The sequence below is a fragment of the Plecotus auritus genome (assembly GCF_963455305.1).
Source record: "Plecotus auritus genome assembly, chromosome: 10".
Taxonomy (NCBI): Eukaryota; Metazoa; Chordata; class Mammalia; order Chiroptera; family Vespertilionidae; genus Plecotus; species Plecotus auritus.
In genome coordinates this window covers 57,360,706-57,375,851 of record NC_137785.1, presented here as the reverse complement: position 1 = coordinate 57,375,851, position 15,146 = coordinate 57,360,706, and the positions used below count along the sequence as shown (strand labels likewise).

The 15,146-nt window shown below is 35.6% G+C and overlaps 1 protein-coding gene across 7 annotated transcripts in view; it reads left to right on the top strand.

Annotated features, from left to right (window-relative positions):
* Positions 1-15,146, top strand: part of CHD9 (chromodomain helicase DNA binding protein 9) — a 170,759-nt gene that overhangs the window by 79,307 nt on the left and 76,306 nt on the right. For 2 of the 7 annotated variants that reach the window (XM_080643920.1, XM_080643919.1), the window contains exons 1-2: positions 8,913-9,316; positions 10,455-10,786. In XM_080643920.1, coding sequence (XP_080500046.1) covers positions 9,287-9,316; positions 10,455-10,786 — 362 coding nt within the window. In that variant the 5' untranslated portion in view covers positions 8,913-9,286. Of the gene's footprint in view, positions 1-8,870; positions 9,317-9,397; positions 9,678-10,454; positions 10,787-15,146 lie in introns of those variants that run through there. The other 5 variants (XM_080643922.1, XM_080643918.1, XM_080643923.1 and 2 more) reach the window with 4 other exon arrangements.

The following is a 15,146-nucleotide window of genomic DNA, read 5'->3' as shown; positions in this document are numbered from 1 at the left end:
GATCTTTTAGATTTTTTTTTTTACCCTGGCTGGTTTGGCTCAGTGAATGGAGCATTGGCCTGTGGATCAAAGGGTCCCAAGTTTGATTCTGGTCAGGGTGTGTGCAGGGGCAACCAGTCGATGTGTTTCTCTCACATTGATATTTCTCTCGTCTTTCCCTCTCTCTTCCACTCTCTCTAAAAATCAATGGAAAAATATCCTCGGGTGAGGATTAAAAAAACCCAAGATTTCTTTTATCTTGAAGTGAAAGAAGAATGAGAAAGATTATAAATATTTGAAAGCTATTTTAGTAATAAACATTTAAATGTACATAAATGTACATAGTAATTTGAGCTATAAAGAAAAAAAATCTACCCTAATTAAATGAAAAAATGAGCCCTAACCAGTTTGGCTCAGTGTATAGAGCATCGGCCTGCGGACTCAAGGGTCCCAGGTTCGATTCCGGTCAAGGGCATGTACCTTAGTTGCGGGCACATCCCCAGTAGGGGGTGTGCAGGAGGCAGCTGATCGATGTTTCTCTCTCATCAATGTTTCTAACTCTCTATCCCTCTCCCTTCCTCTCTTTAAAAAGTCAATAAAATATATTTAGAAAAAAATTTATTTTTATCATTATTTTAAATGAAAATTCATACAAAATATCCTTAATTCTATTAATAAAACATTAAATGTATTAAAATACCACCTTTTATAACAGTTAATTATGCGGAATTATAAATCTTCAATAAGATTAAGTATTTTAAATTAGTATGTGTATAAATGTGTGAATATACAGTTGACCCTTGTACAATCAGGGGGTAGGGGTTGCTGATGCAATCAAACTATCTGTGTGTAACTTTTGACTCCCCCCCAAACTTAACTGGTATATGTATATATGTGAGACTATATATATTAGCCAACCTTCTATTTGTTTTATGAACATAGGTCCTTTCAACATTACACTCAACAGCCATTCATCTACTATGTAGTATCTTTTTAAAAACTATTAGAATTGAAATAATGTAGCCATTTAAACTGTCAGTTTCTAGACTAAGCTTTGAATCAACATAAACCTATATGTTGCTACTTCTAACCATGCTAAAACATAAAAATTAGCAGCATTGTAACAAATAGCCATAAACCCACCACATAGGTTTAACAAATGTAATATTTGTTTTAAATCTTTTTTTAATTAAAAAAACCACACATAATGGCTAACCATTGAAATCCCTACTCCCTTTCTCTTCCTTTCCAGAGCAAACCACCATTCTGACTTTTGTTATATATCTTTTCAGTGTGTGTGTCTTAACTTCATCTTAGAGACATAGTTCATAAACATCTGGGGAAGGAAGGGGACGCAATGGAATACTAGAGGCCCGGTGCATGGAATTCGTGCACCCGGGGGGGGGGGGTCACCTCAGCCCAGCCTGCACCCTCTCCAATCCAGGACCCCTTGGGGGATGTCCAACTGCTGGTTTAGGCCCGATCCCCAGGCCTAAACCGGCAGTCAGACATCTCTCTCACAATCCTGGACCGCTGGCTCCTAATCGCTCGCCTGCCTGCCTGGTCACCCCTTACTGCCCCCCACTGCCGGCCTGGTCACCCCCAGCTGCCACCCTCTGCCAGCTGGTCACCCCTAACTGCCCCCCTTGGCCTGGTTGCCCCCAACTGCCCGCCGGCCTAGTCACCCCTCACTGCCCCCCTGCCAACCTAATCTCCCCCAAGTGCCCTCCCTGCCAGCCTGGCTGCCCCCAACTGTACCCCCCCCACCACCAGCCTGGTTGCCTCTTACTGCCCCCCACCCCCTGCCGGCCTGGTTGCCCCACGCAGCCTGCTTGTTCAGTCATTTGGTCGTCCCTCACTAACCCCCCTGCGGGCCTGATCGCCATAGGCAGCCATCTTGTGAGGGCATGAGGGTCAATTTGCATATTACCTGTTTATTATATAGGATTTTAAAATATTTTTATTGAATTCAGAGAGGAAGGGAGAGGGAGAGAGAGATAGAAACTAGCAATGATGAGAATCATTTATTGGCTGCCTCTTGCATGCCCCTACTGGGGATCCAGCCTGCAATCCGGGCATGTGCCCTCAACTGGAATCAAACCTGGGACACTTCAGTCCTCAGGCCAATGCTCCATCCACTGAACCAAATCAACTAGGGCTATCCCTGTTTATTTAAATGACAGATTTAAAATAAAAAGCAAATACTACATCTATTTAATCTTGTTTCATGGGTCTTAATTTTCTCTATTAAAATATTGTATAATTAAACATTAATAATGAAACAAAATAGTAACTTTGGTTAAGCAGCCTTGGGTTTAAAACTCCTTTCTGCTACTTACCAACCATGTAACCTTAATGGCTATTCACGGAATTGATGGCTCACAGTTTAAAAACATTCTTAGATAATTAGACCATCAAGAATAATGACTGCCTATTACTAGATGGAATCATCTTGAAAGTATTGCACCTGAACAGATATGATCTGAGAGGCGCAAAGTACTCACTTACATGGGACTGATGAGCAGACAGGGACATACAGTCTAATTGGTGCAAATGTTTTCCAGTAGGGAAACTTACTAAGCCATAGGAGGTAGATAGGTTATTTCCTCTCTTTTACAGATGAGGAAGCTGAGGCCCAAGTAAATGATGAAACTGGGATTAGAACCCAGGGCAAGCCGACTCAAAAACCTTCCCTTAATCTCAATATTATGTTTTGAACTAGAGGCCCAGTGCACAAAACAGTGAATGGGTAGGGTCCCTAGGCCTGGACGGCGATCAGGGCCAATCAGGTTCCCCGCCTCCCGCTTCCTCCTTCCCTCGCCACCCACGCACCACCACCGTGGCTCCCCGCCCCCCCACCCTTGGCCTCCCTGCCTCCTCGCCACCTCCTTTCCTCGCTCCCTCAGCGCCCCGCTGCCACCGCTGGTTGCCCACCATGTTCCACGCCGCACCCTGGTGGTGAGTGCACATCATAGCAAGCGATCGAACTTCCATTCTCCCAAACTCCTGAGGGGACACTTTGCATATTAGCCTTTTATATATATTTTGAATAGTTTTCAGTGTCACGGGTAATTTAGGGACTGATGAATTCGATATATTTAGTGTTGTCTGTCAGTAGTGAGCTTGGGTGAAGTTTTGTGGTTTTAAAAATATACTTGTGTTTGCATGCAATAGATGAACTTTTGAACAATACAGCATTGAAAAAGCAACACAAACTGACATACAGTAATAGAAGGTTGACTATTACATGTTTTTATTTCATGTATGACTTTTTCATAAATAAATTTGTCATCAAGTATTATTGGAATCACTTCCCAACCTTTGATATGAAAATCTGATCCTCTTACTTCTCTATATGTGATTATTTACTGATTCCTTAATTCTTTCAGCATAAAGTCCAGATATTTCAGCACTAGAGGCCCGATACACGAAATTTGTGCAAGAGTAGGCCTTCCTTCTCCCAGCTGCTGACACTGGCTTCCCTCTGGCACCCGGGACCCGGGCTTCCCTCATAGCCCTGGCTTCATCCAGAAGGACATCCAGTCTAATTAGCATATTACACTTTTATTATTATAGGTGATTTATGACACTTGATAATCTAACCCATTGCTTTTCAGTCTTAATTGCTTATCATTCTTCCAACATGCATCTAGCTTTCTTGTCCTGCTAATCACCACTTCATCTGTAAATATTTCAATTTACATATCTAATAACACAAAGATTTTTGTATTTAAGACAACACAAAATCAGTTTCACACCTAAAATATAACTATACTTCCTTAATAATCAAATAGCCAAAGTTGAAATTTCTCTTGTAGTTTAGTAAATGTATTTTTACAGTTAATGTGTTCAGGTTGAAATTAAAAGAAGGGTTACATTGTATTTTTTTAAGCTTTTATTTGTTTTGTAAAAAAAAAAGAAGGGCCACATATGATAGTTGGTTGATATGTATTTTAAGTGGCCCTTTTTTCCTTCTATTTGTTGTTATTATTTTGGCATTACATTTAGTCTTAAGTATCCTTTAATCTATAGTTCTGAACCCTCCTTTGTTTTGTTTCTTACATTTTCTTTGCTGAAGAAACAGAGCCACTTACAGAGTTTCCCACATTCTGGATGTTGTGGATTACAACACATTCCTTTCTCTCTCTGTGTTTCCTGTAAGTCATGTAATAAATTTTATTTTTAAAAATACAGAACTTTTATGAGAATCCACTATTTGCCTAACTGCTCTGTGGATGATTAAGATAAAGCAATACTTTTCATAGTATTACCTTTTAAATGTAAGATTCAAGATTTATGATACTTAAAAAATTAATGTCGTGGTTAGCTACAAGTAGAAACCTGTGTACTACACAAGTCACAAGATGAAAATAAGCCGTTTATTGTGAACATGGCAGTTTACAGATGTGAAGAAAGTGAAATAAAATTACTGCTTCACTTCCATCAAAAACTCTGAAAGCAAATCTAAGAGTAAAACTCAGAAGAAGACTGACAGATTTGTAATACACTCTTGAATCAATTTTTGCCCCTTTTCTCTTTAAAAGCAAGTCTTTATTGGTAGCTTGCGCGGGGAGGTGGGTGGGGGGAGGGAGGACTTGGGACATCATGTGCAATAAATAAAAACCAAAAGAAGTCGCCACACTTATGTTTGACACATTACCGGGATTAACTACAAATTTCTTGTTTTTGGAAGACTCGTTTAATATGAATTTTTAACTAGATAATTATTATGATTCTTCTTGAGGACATTAAAAGCTAGCACACTGGCTTACCATGAACAGTTTAAGGGAACTAAAATGCCTTGTAAGTTAGCTTTCTAATATCACGTTACTTTGAGATACTTACTGTGCTTTTGACTGCAGAGCGCTTAACCCTTTCCTGTCACCACTTTTTCCTGACCCTCACCTTGTAGTTTCTTTTTGTGTTCCTCATTAGCTCCTCTTCATCTGCTAACTCCTTAAACTTCGAGATTTGGGGTTTCACTAGTGGTTTTCTTTTGTTACGTTCTCTGCATTGTGTGTTCAAGGCTTGCTGTGTCTTTCCTGTTTTACATTCTCTTCTAATGGAACCTCCTTCCACCTGGTCCTCCAAGCCCGAAGCCTGAGAATCCTGTCTCCTGAGAAAGCTTGGAAGATGTTTAGCTACAGTGCCGTTTTATCTATGTTGTTGAAAACTCCTTGTTCTGTGTTTTATTCTTATTAAGGAATTATACCTGTTTTAATTATTTGAGACCTTTTATTCCGTCATATTTTGAAATATGTGAAATAGAACTTTTATTTTTCTATCTACTTTTTCCCCAAGAGAGGAAGCTGTGCTCTCCATAGTAGATGTATAGCAGCCATGTGATCATTCTCTCCTTCTTTTTTGAAATTTGTAATTTCCACTTAAAGTCCACACACTGGTAATTCAATAATTTTTAGTATTTGTATACAACTAAAATATTTAAAATTGATGAATTCCCCAGTGTAGGGGTAGAGTATTTGGGGAAATTATTCCACCAAGAGGGAAGAGGCCTGAGTCCCCCCTCAGATTTTAACACCTCTGGTTTCTTGCCAAAATCTCTTTGCTTCATTCTTTCATGAAGGGAAAGAAGATAACAGGTGGTATGAAAACTTTCTGATTTTGTAAGAGTTAATATTCATAAAGGTTAGACACCATCTTTTTTCATTCTCTTCTATTTCATTTTTTTTTTATTGATTTTTTACAGAAAGGAAGGGAGAGGGATAGAGAGTTAGAATCATCGATGAGAGAGAAACATCGATCAGCTGCCTCCTGCACACCTCCTACTGGGGATGTGCCTGCAACCAAGGTACATGCCCTTGACCGGAATCGAACCTGGGACCCTTCAGTCCACAGGCCGATGCTCTATCCACTGAGCCAAACAGGTCAGGGCTATTTCATTTTTTAATGTTAGTCTGACCACACTAAATTTATATCATGTCTTGCTTTTAGGTCATGACCTGTGGTTTGAAAAACACTCATACCATAAATCCTTGAGTTTCTCCAATATTATAATGTGTCCAGGTCTTTCATATATTCCTCCCGGTTGCTATCAAAATAATTAATATATCGTAAGATAATACCTTATGTTTTGCTATAATTTCTTTTTCTTAGAAATTTTGGAGATGATATTAATATATGTCTTCATCTTCCTTAATATTTTTTCTTATTTAGCATATAGGTTCTTTGGGACAAAGTCCTTTGCCTTTATTTTTAATTTTTAAAAAACTGGTATTTTCAGACTGCCAACTTTACAGAAAAAATCACAAGTGAAATACAAAGAAATTCTTTCATTTTGTAAATACTTGTAAAGTACAAGGCTGATGTTCCGTCACCCTCAAAGTCTTTAGTGTATATTTTCTGTGGATAAGAGAGAATATTTTCCTAAGTAACTACAATGTAATAATTGGAAACTTAATACAGCAGGACTGTTGGGACTAAGAAGAAAACAAAACTAAATACAATTAAGTAGTTTGACAGAATTTGAGCAGTGCTTATATACAGTAAAGGGAGAAAAAATATAACATTGAAAAAAGTCTAGCAGCTACCCTTTTGTATGTTGAATGTGTGTGAATTGAAAATGTTTAGTTAACACCTCAATGTTGATCTGTGGGAATATAGTTTTAAAATATTGTATTCTAATAGAAGAATATTTAATCATAGATTCCCTGTTGTCTATTATTAAGATTTAATGTTAAGTCATTTAGATTTTGAGTAAAATAATAGAATCTATTGGAAAGCTTTACAGAAATGAGATATTTTGGAAATCGAAACAATGTTTTATGGATCATGTCAGTGAGTTAAGGGTATTGAAAGAAAACAGCAGAAGATTCCATATCTGGTATTCTAGACCTGTCCTCTCTGAGAACCCAATTCTAAATTTCCAGTTACTGGAGCTCTCCATTTCAAATTCAGTGTAAAATAATTAAACTTGTCACACACACACATACACACCCTTTATCAACTAAATTTCCTATTTCTTTTGCCTTCTGTACCAGTTACTTATTCTAGAAACCAAATATTGACTCTCCCTGCTCTTCAGCCCTACCCCTCCATATCTAGTTGCTTTCTACATCTTAGAAAGGGCAGTGATAAGACCTAAATTTCATCCTAGCTTAATTGCTAGTTTCTTTGCAATTTTGAGAAAGTCACTTTTTTCTGTGTTCAAATTAGTCCCTCTAAATTATGGTATTTGAACCAAATATGATACAGTGGTTAAGAGCATGCTTTTCATAATGAGGATGTCTCTGCCTTTTTAGAAAATATATATTTTTATTGATTTCAGGGAGGAATGGAGAGGGAGAGAGAGATGGAAACATCAATGATGAGAGAGAATCATTGACTGGCTGCCTCCTGCATGCCCCCTGCTGGGGATCAAGCCCGCAGTGTTGGCATGTGCCCTGACCGGAATTGAACCTGGGACTTTTCAGTCCACAGGCCGATGCTCTATCCACTGAGCCAAACCAGCTAGGGCTGTCTCTGCCTTTTAATCCCTGCTCAGTCATTCAGTAGCTGTGTGATCCTGGGCAAGTCACTTCCCTATGCCTCAGTACCCTCAGCTACCCAATGAGGAGAACAGTAGTCCGTCTCTCACAGGATTGATTTGAAGATGAATTGAGCTACTATATATGTAATATTAGTAATAGAGCCTGGCACAAAGGAAGGACTAGACAAGTGTTATCTCTGGTTATTGTTATGATTTTTAAAATCCTTTGCTCTTAGTTTTGTTCTGTCATTTTGTAATTCTGCTCTAGGAGTATGTCTCCCATTTGCTCCACTGCATTGTCCCTATACCCCTATTACCATTCAGGACTAAATTAGTTATTACATGCAAATTGCTTAGAATAGTGCCTGGCACTTAATAAAATAAGCACTTGGTAAGCATTGGCCCTTATTATTTGGTCATTGTGATTTTTACATAGATGACCTCTCGGGTCATTCAGGACCTGTCCTTGCCATTAGTAGTCAGTCCTCTGCCTTTAATTTTCTCTGCTGCTGTCCAGATTGGTCTTTCTAGGACAGTTCATATAATGTTACTCTGTTTTGAGACTTTCCGATGCCTAAAATGAAAAAAATTTAAAAAGGATTCTTTGATAGAGGTAACAGATGACTTGCCACGACCAAATGAGAAATTAGTATCAATGAAAGAGGTAAACTTAAGTTTTAAGCAGTGAAAATTATGTTTTAGCTCCTTACCGACACTGCTTACTAAAATAGTCTCACATTCGTATGGAAGGAAAAGTTGGACTGACGAACAGATTCAGGTGGACTTGCTACTTATTTTTAGCAAGGAACTAAAATTAAAAATTTATCTGAAAAACTCAGCAATGCAATTAAAATGGAATCTGAGGGGTAAAGGTTAGGAAGATTTCATATTTTTATTTTAGGAAAATTAATTAATGTGTTCACATTTAAGGAAAAATTTAAGTTGGTTGGTAATTCTTTATAGACAACTCTGGTGTGTTCACTTTAAAATTCTTTTTAGAATTTAAATGAAAATAGCTTAATTTCTCTATTTTGAAAATAGCGTTAGCTTATTGTTAGAAGAATCATAAGAGACCTTATCTAATTTCTTAAAGAGAAGTCACTTGCTATGTGTTCATTTGCATGACCTACTCTTTAACCCTTTGTTTGCCTTCAGCTATATTTATATTTGAAATATTTTAGGGTATCGTGAGGAAAAGTGTTTTTCTCCAGTAAAAATTGCTTTGGGTTTTGTTTTTTAATACCGATAGCTACATAAAGCTATTTCACCATCGTTTTAGTTTTCAGGTGATTTTTAAAAGTCGGGTTTTTAATGTGTGTTTTTAAAAACTTGGCTGCAGGAAATGGCAGAGTGAGAGTTAATGTGTGACATGGAGGGAAGAACAGTCCATTGGGGGTTAAATTGCAGAGTCTAATGGAATAATAACTGGTAGCACCATCTGCTGGCCTACTTCCGCAGAAGGAGTCAGTATTTTTAACGACATCTCTAATATTCATGCTGATGCATTTTGATGCTTTGTGCATGCATTTCTTTCTGTGCTTTGTTGGAATCTGGCTATCTGCTTATAGCTGTTGAGGGAACTCAGCTTTTCAGGAGGACTTTACAGCCTTTTTCATATCTAAATTGGATGAACAGTGGAGATAAACTTGCTAAGGCAGAAATGTGTTGATCAATCACAATGTGTATTTGTGGAGGGTTGTGCATCTCTTGGTTGCAGCTTGCTAAATAGGCCATTTAGGAATCTTCTTTCAATGCTTTTTTCTTGAGCACTGCCTGGGGTGGTGAAAAAGCAGAGGGCAAAGCCTTTGTCTGACGCCAAAAATGTCTTCAGTGAAGAGGCCAAGAGGAAGGGTAAGTGAGAGCCTGAATGAGTGGGAGGAGGAGGGGTTCTTTGGGCTAAAAGGCTAATGGGATTGAATAACCTTCCTTATTACTGGCTGCTGCTGCGGGAGTCGTACTGCATCGCCATCTTGAGCTTGTTGCTGTTTTCTCGAGTCTTGGTTATTTGTTACAGCCTGTAGGCCTTAAGGTGGCATTTTAGTGAGCGTTCTAAGCCTTCCTTCCTCACCCAGTGCTGCAGCACTGAGATGAAACCTTTGATGAGGCAGGGTTAGAAAAGATATCCAGTGAAGCCCACTGGAATCAGCATGAAAATGTGTTTGGAAATTCCTGGTGGTTTTTTCCTTTGCTATAGTCAGAGGCATGTTTACGGGTAAGAACGTAACAAAACTGTGATCTATATGTGGATGAATGTGTGTTTAAAGAGGATATTCTTTTAAAAATGCTGTTGATCTGCTTCCTGTGATATTGCTAAATATTAATAATTTTAACATAAAACTATAAAACTTGTGGGGTTTTTTTTTCCAGAATTGCTTGAGCAAAATAATTATGATATAGAAAGGGGGAGGGGGGGGGGACACATTTTAACTCTTCCACGGAAAAACTAAAACTTTCTCTAATTTTAAGTATGGGAATGTTTACTAACTAGCTATGTTGCTGCCTAGATTGCACATTAAAATTATTTCAATGTTTCAGGGTCTAGTTCTAGTTTCTTGTAAACCAGAGGCTTTATTTTTCTAACAATTATAATAGGAGAAGCCATTCTGTGTTAAAATTGCTAATTTAAATGTATTAATAATTTTCAGAGTTCTGGAATGAAGAAGAAAGAAAAGATCTTTTTTTAAAATTCCAAATGTATAAAATATTTACAGGGTAAAATTTGAATTAACTAATCAAGAATGCTATGAAAATATCAATGAATCTGTATTATCCGTCTTTTAACCTTCATTTTTTAAAGCACTAGTTGAGCTTTTTATTTCATACCTACACTAATTTCTAGACTAGCAAAATGTTTTAATTTTCAATTTGTAACATTCACATATTTGCTTATGCTCATGTTCTTTAAGCCTAATTTAAAATATTCAGATATTTATGTTCTTTTTTTTATGTACTCTGGTATGTTGTATAAATAATATTTTGGTTTCTCTAGCCTCCGTCTTCCAAGAAGAATGATGGTTCTGGGACATACGCTAAGTTGCAGAATACCCAGGTGAGGATCATGTCCGAGAAGAAGCAGAGAAAAAAGGTGGAATCAGAGAGCAAGCAAGAAAAGGCCAATCGTATAATATCAGAGGCCATAGCCAAAGCAAAGGAGCGTGGGGAGCGCAATATTCCACGAGTCATGAGCCCTGAGAACTTTCCTAGTGCTTCAGTGGAAGGAAGAGAGGAGAAGAGAGGCAGAAGGATGAAAGCCAAGCCAAAGGACAAAGAGAGCAAAAAAGCAAGAACTTGTTCCAAGTTAAAAGAGAAGTCAAAAATTGGGTAAGTTGGTTAAGAATCAAATTTAATTCCTCTGATGTGCGTGTGATGAGTTTTCTTCCACTTCGGAGTTTTCAGTTGTTAGAGACTATGTATACTGTTGCTTTTTGGACTGAATTAGGTAATATTCCAGGATCTACTAAATTTTAACATCCTGTGAACATAGCTTCTTTTTAAAAGTTGATATTAGTAAAAGGAGTTTTAAAGGAAAATATTTGTATATAAAACAGAAAAAGAAAAACAAAACCAAACCCATATTGCTGTTCCAGTTTCAAATTTACTTTCTGTAGAGAACCTGCATTAAAATTCTTCAGAAGATCTTTTAAGCTCTTAGTCATACTCCATTGGGCACCTTATACTTTGGAAACATGAAATACAAAATTTTCTCATAATGTTTGACTAAATGGAATTCCAGGCATGAAAACTAAGACCTTTAATCAACAGTAAGCAGCCCTTTGGCTCTTACAGTCTTTATGATTTAATTCATGTAATCAAGAGGCCAGGTGAGGATTAATGCTCCAAGAGAAATACAAGGACAAAGAATTGCTCTAGGAGGATATATTAATCCTAGGCATTTTTATTTGACAAATTATCTAATACATTTTCAAGAAACAAAATGTAGTAAGTATCATTTGTTCTATATGTATGTTTGTTTTAGATGCAAGGGTAAAAACAACCTAAGGTCAATATAGTTTAGAATTGTTTTTGCAGAACATTTGGTCATTTCTGTAGGCTTTATATGAAAAGTATTTACTTTTTTACTTTTTTCCCCACACAAGAAAGTACCCAGTAAATAATTTTCTTATTATGAAAATTTTCATTTGCTTAAGAAGTTATTGATACATTATGTAGATATTTAGAACTAACACAGTTTTTTAAAACAAATTAATTCTCAGCATTTTAAATGCAACCACCAAATTGAATTATATTGTTAGGTCCTGATGTCTTTCAGTCCAAACCATTAAATAACATGTGCTCTCTTGCAATAATAGAGTAGTAATTAATATTTTTGATTTTGTATTTTATTTGCAGATAGCTTAAATAAAATTTTAAAGGTAACTTTCTACTACTTTCATACTTAGAGGTTTTGGTATGAAAGTATCTTATTTTTCCAATATTTTGTCTAGTTTTAGTTTGCAAAACCTCATATTTTAATCCTTTAATGTATTGAAAGTTAACATAATTAAAGTCAGAGATATGGACAAAGTTGTGTACTTTTGAAAGGATATTTAAAAATAACACATAAAATGAGGAAATTTGTAGAAAAACTTGAAAAGTTACAGCAAGTTTAAATGGCAGGGGGGGGCGGGCGGGTAGCTAGTGACAAAAGATACCAGAAGTGAACTGGGCTCAAGAAAAAACAATGTATGTTAGAGGAAATTAGAAATAATTAAATTGTAATAATAGAGAAATGTGGATTTTTTGAAAGATGTGAAATGATATGGTAGGGAACAATAATTTATTGCAGTTGAGTGATTCATTCTGTGGTGTTTATATTTTTGTTCAAAATAGATTAACAATAAATTATTTTAGTATTACGCAGTATTGATCAATTTAGTACTTGTTTTTACAGATAACATTCTTGAAAACATAAGCTGATAATTGTACTGGATAGATACTGAGTAGTTGCTAAAAAGTACTGTTGAGAGTATAAGACTTTTTAAAAATAACATGATTATATTTAATACATAAGTTTAATAACAAAAACATGGTATTTCATTTGCAATGCATGAGAATTGGTTAACATCTTTAGTCATAAACAAGCTCTTAAAAACCAGTAACAGACACTATAATGCAAGGAAACTGGAAAAAATGAAATAATACAAGTGATGATGAGAGTATAGAACTTTTTGATAGAGGAATTTATAAATTGTAGGCAGGTAAGTAAAATTGAAGCTTGCATATATATTGTTATTAAGCTCTTAGAGTAAAACTGTTTATCAAAGCCAATGATTATTTTCATTTTAGAGGAAAATGTATAGTCGGAAATGAAATTCATATACAATCTAGAGTTGCTATATTAGTCAATTGAAGTATATCATTTCTGTGCTTTCCAATAAACCACTATATTTTATAATTTTGAACTTGCCAAGTTTTAAATTTTTATGTGAAGAGTCATTTAAATAGCTTGGTTACATCATTTTAATTAATAGCATTTTATGCTATATTAAACATTTTCTTATAAAATGTTGTTTTCCCATTAGTTTTGAATGAATTGAGCTGTTGCTAATATCAAATGATTGATATCAGATAAAATTGAAGGGAATGCATTTTAGAATAACCATCAATAATGTGAAATATAAATTTTAAAAGTAAATTTGTAAACAGTAAGTATGGTTGATGCATAGTCAGTGTTGGTGTTTATTTAACCCATATGTTTGATTTTATGTACTCTAGGAAGACTCATCTGAAGAAAACCAATACTGCCTGTGCTTGCTAGTGTACTTGGAATCTTTTTATTATTTCTGACACTTATAGATTAATGTTTTAACCCTACAAGGAGTAGAGTGTCCTTTTCAGAGCACTTTGATATAATTTCACTTAATCTTGACAGCAGTTCTGTGAGTTAGATTGGGCATGCAATATGATAATGTGCTCAAATTCTTTGGCTTTGGAACCAGTTGCATTTGTTCAAATTCCAGTTTTGTCACTTACAAGCAGCATGACTTAACAAATACTTAATCTCTTCAACCTTTAGTTTTCTTTACACGTAAAATGGGGATAATGATAGTACTTGCCTTGTATTATTTTGAAGATAAAATGACTTAATAACATTTAAAGCAAACAGAACAGTACCTGGGATTTATGTAATAAATGTTAGCTATTGTTATTTCCTGAAAACATACATAGCAGATAGCTGTTGAAGGAAAACAGGGCCAGGAGCCACACCCTTCATTCCAACCTAAACTCTCACTCACCTGCTTAGGTTTTCTTTCCATTAAGGCTCTGTTTCTAAATAAGATCAGTTAAAAAAAAATCAGACAAAAACAAAAACAGTTGCTAAGAGAATAGGTTAACTTTTTAATGGCTTTTTCCATATGAGCATGTCTCTCTGTCAGGTTGGCTAGAGTAGCATTTAGGACAGGTAAATTAAAAAAAAAATTATTGATTTCAGAGAGGAAGGGAAAGGGAGAGAGAGAGAGAGAGAAACATCAGTGATGAGAGAGAATCATTGGTTGGCTGCCTCCTGCACACCCCACACTGAGGATTGAGCCTAGGACAGGTAAATTTCATTTGAAATACGCCTGAGTTTGAAAGAGTTGCCCATGGTTATGTGGAAGGGTGTAGGTTGAAATAGAAGTGGCAGGTGTAAATAAAGAGGTAGGACCAGAAACAACCCTTTTCTATTTTAATGTCTTCATAGCTTGGCCATCAGGTTTTAAAAAGCTGCCTTTCAAGTAGAATAGCAGCCAAATAGCAGGCATTTTCTTAAGTAATAGTAGGTACATAATAGATGTGGATGAAATGAATTTTATGGGATGAGTGCATGAGTGAAGGAATAAAAGTTTAAATATTAAAAGATAACAAATGGTTGAGTTTGATTTGTTAAATCAAAAACAAATGGCAGGCTAATCCTTCTTGAAACCACAGGGACATAACTATGGTTTAGGAATAGTAGAAACTTCAATTCTAAAATAAAATTCATTCTAAGACTTACAGTAAAATTTTCCTAAGGCTCTATTCAGTTTTAAATTATATATTAGAATATCACATGATGAAACATTTTTAAGTTATGATTTATAATTTTGACAATTAAATTGTTTCCATGTTGTCAGTTAGAATTAACTTACTTATATTATAGATTATCAGACTGACATAGGTAGAATGCCTTTGATACTTAATGTTCTTGTGCCCCTATACATTTAATCTGTAATAGTCCTTCATGACTAAACTTTTTTTTGAATTTGATAATTATTCTATTTGTTTTAGGAATGCTAGTTATCAGATGCTAGAAGTAGCTTTTCTCTTTACTTAAAGCAGAAACATCTAAATTAGGAAATGTTTATCAAGCTCAAGTAGATATTAACGATGTCACGTTTTAAAGAAAAACAGTGAAACATTGAATAATCTCAATTATATTATCCCTTTTTTTGCTATAGTTTTTTTGGACCCCCTAGAAGGAAAATAACATTTATTAATTAGCTACCATCATATGTATGTGTTTATTTATTAAAAAAAACTAACATGTATATTCACATGCACAGCTCTAGAGGGGCATTTACATCTAAATAAAATCTGAGGGGAAAATCAGATGAATTCAGAAAGTGGGAATGACCACTTTGTAGTTTATGTTAATAAAGTGATAAATGAGATCCTGATTGCAAGTACTCAAGATAATAGGAATTTACTTTTTGTTTAGATA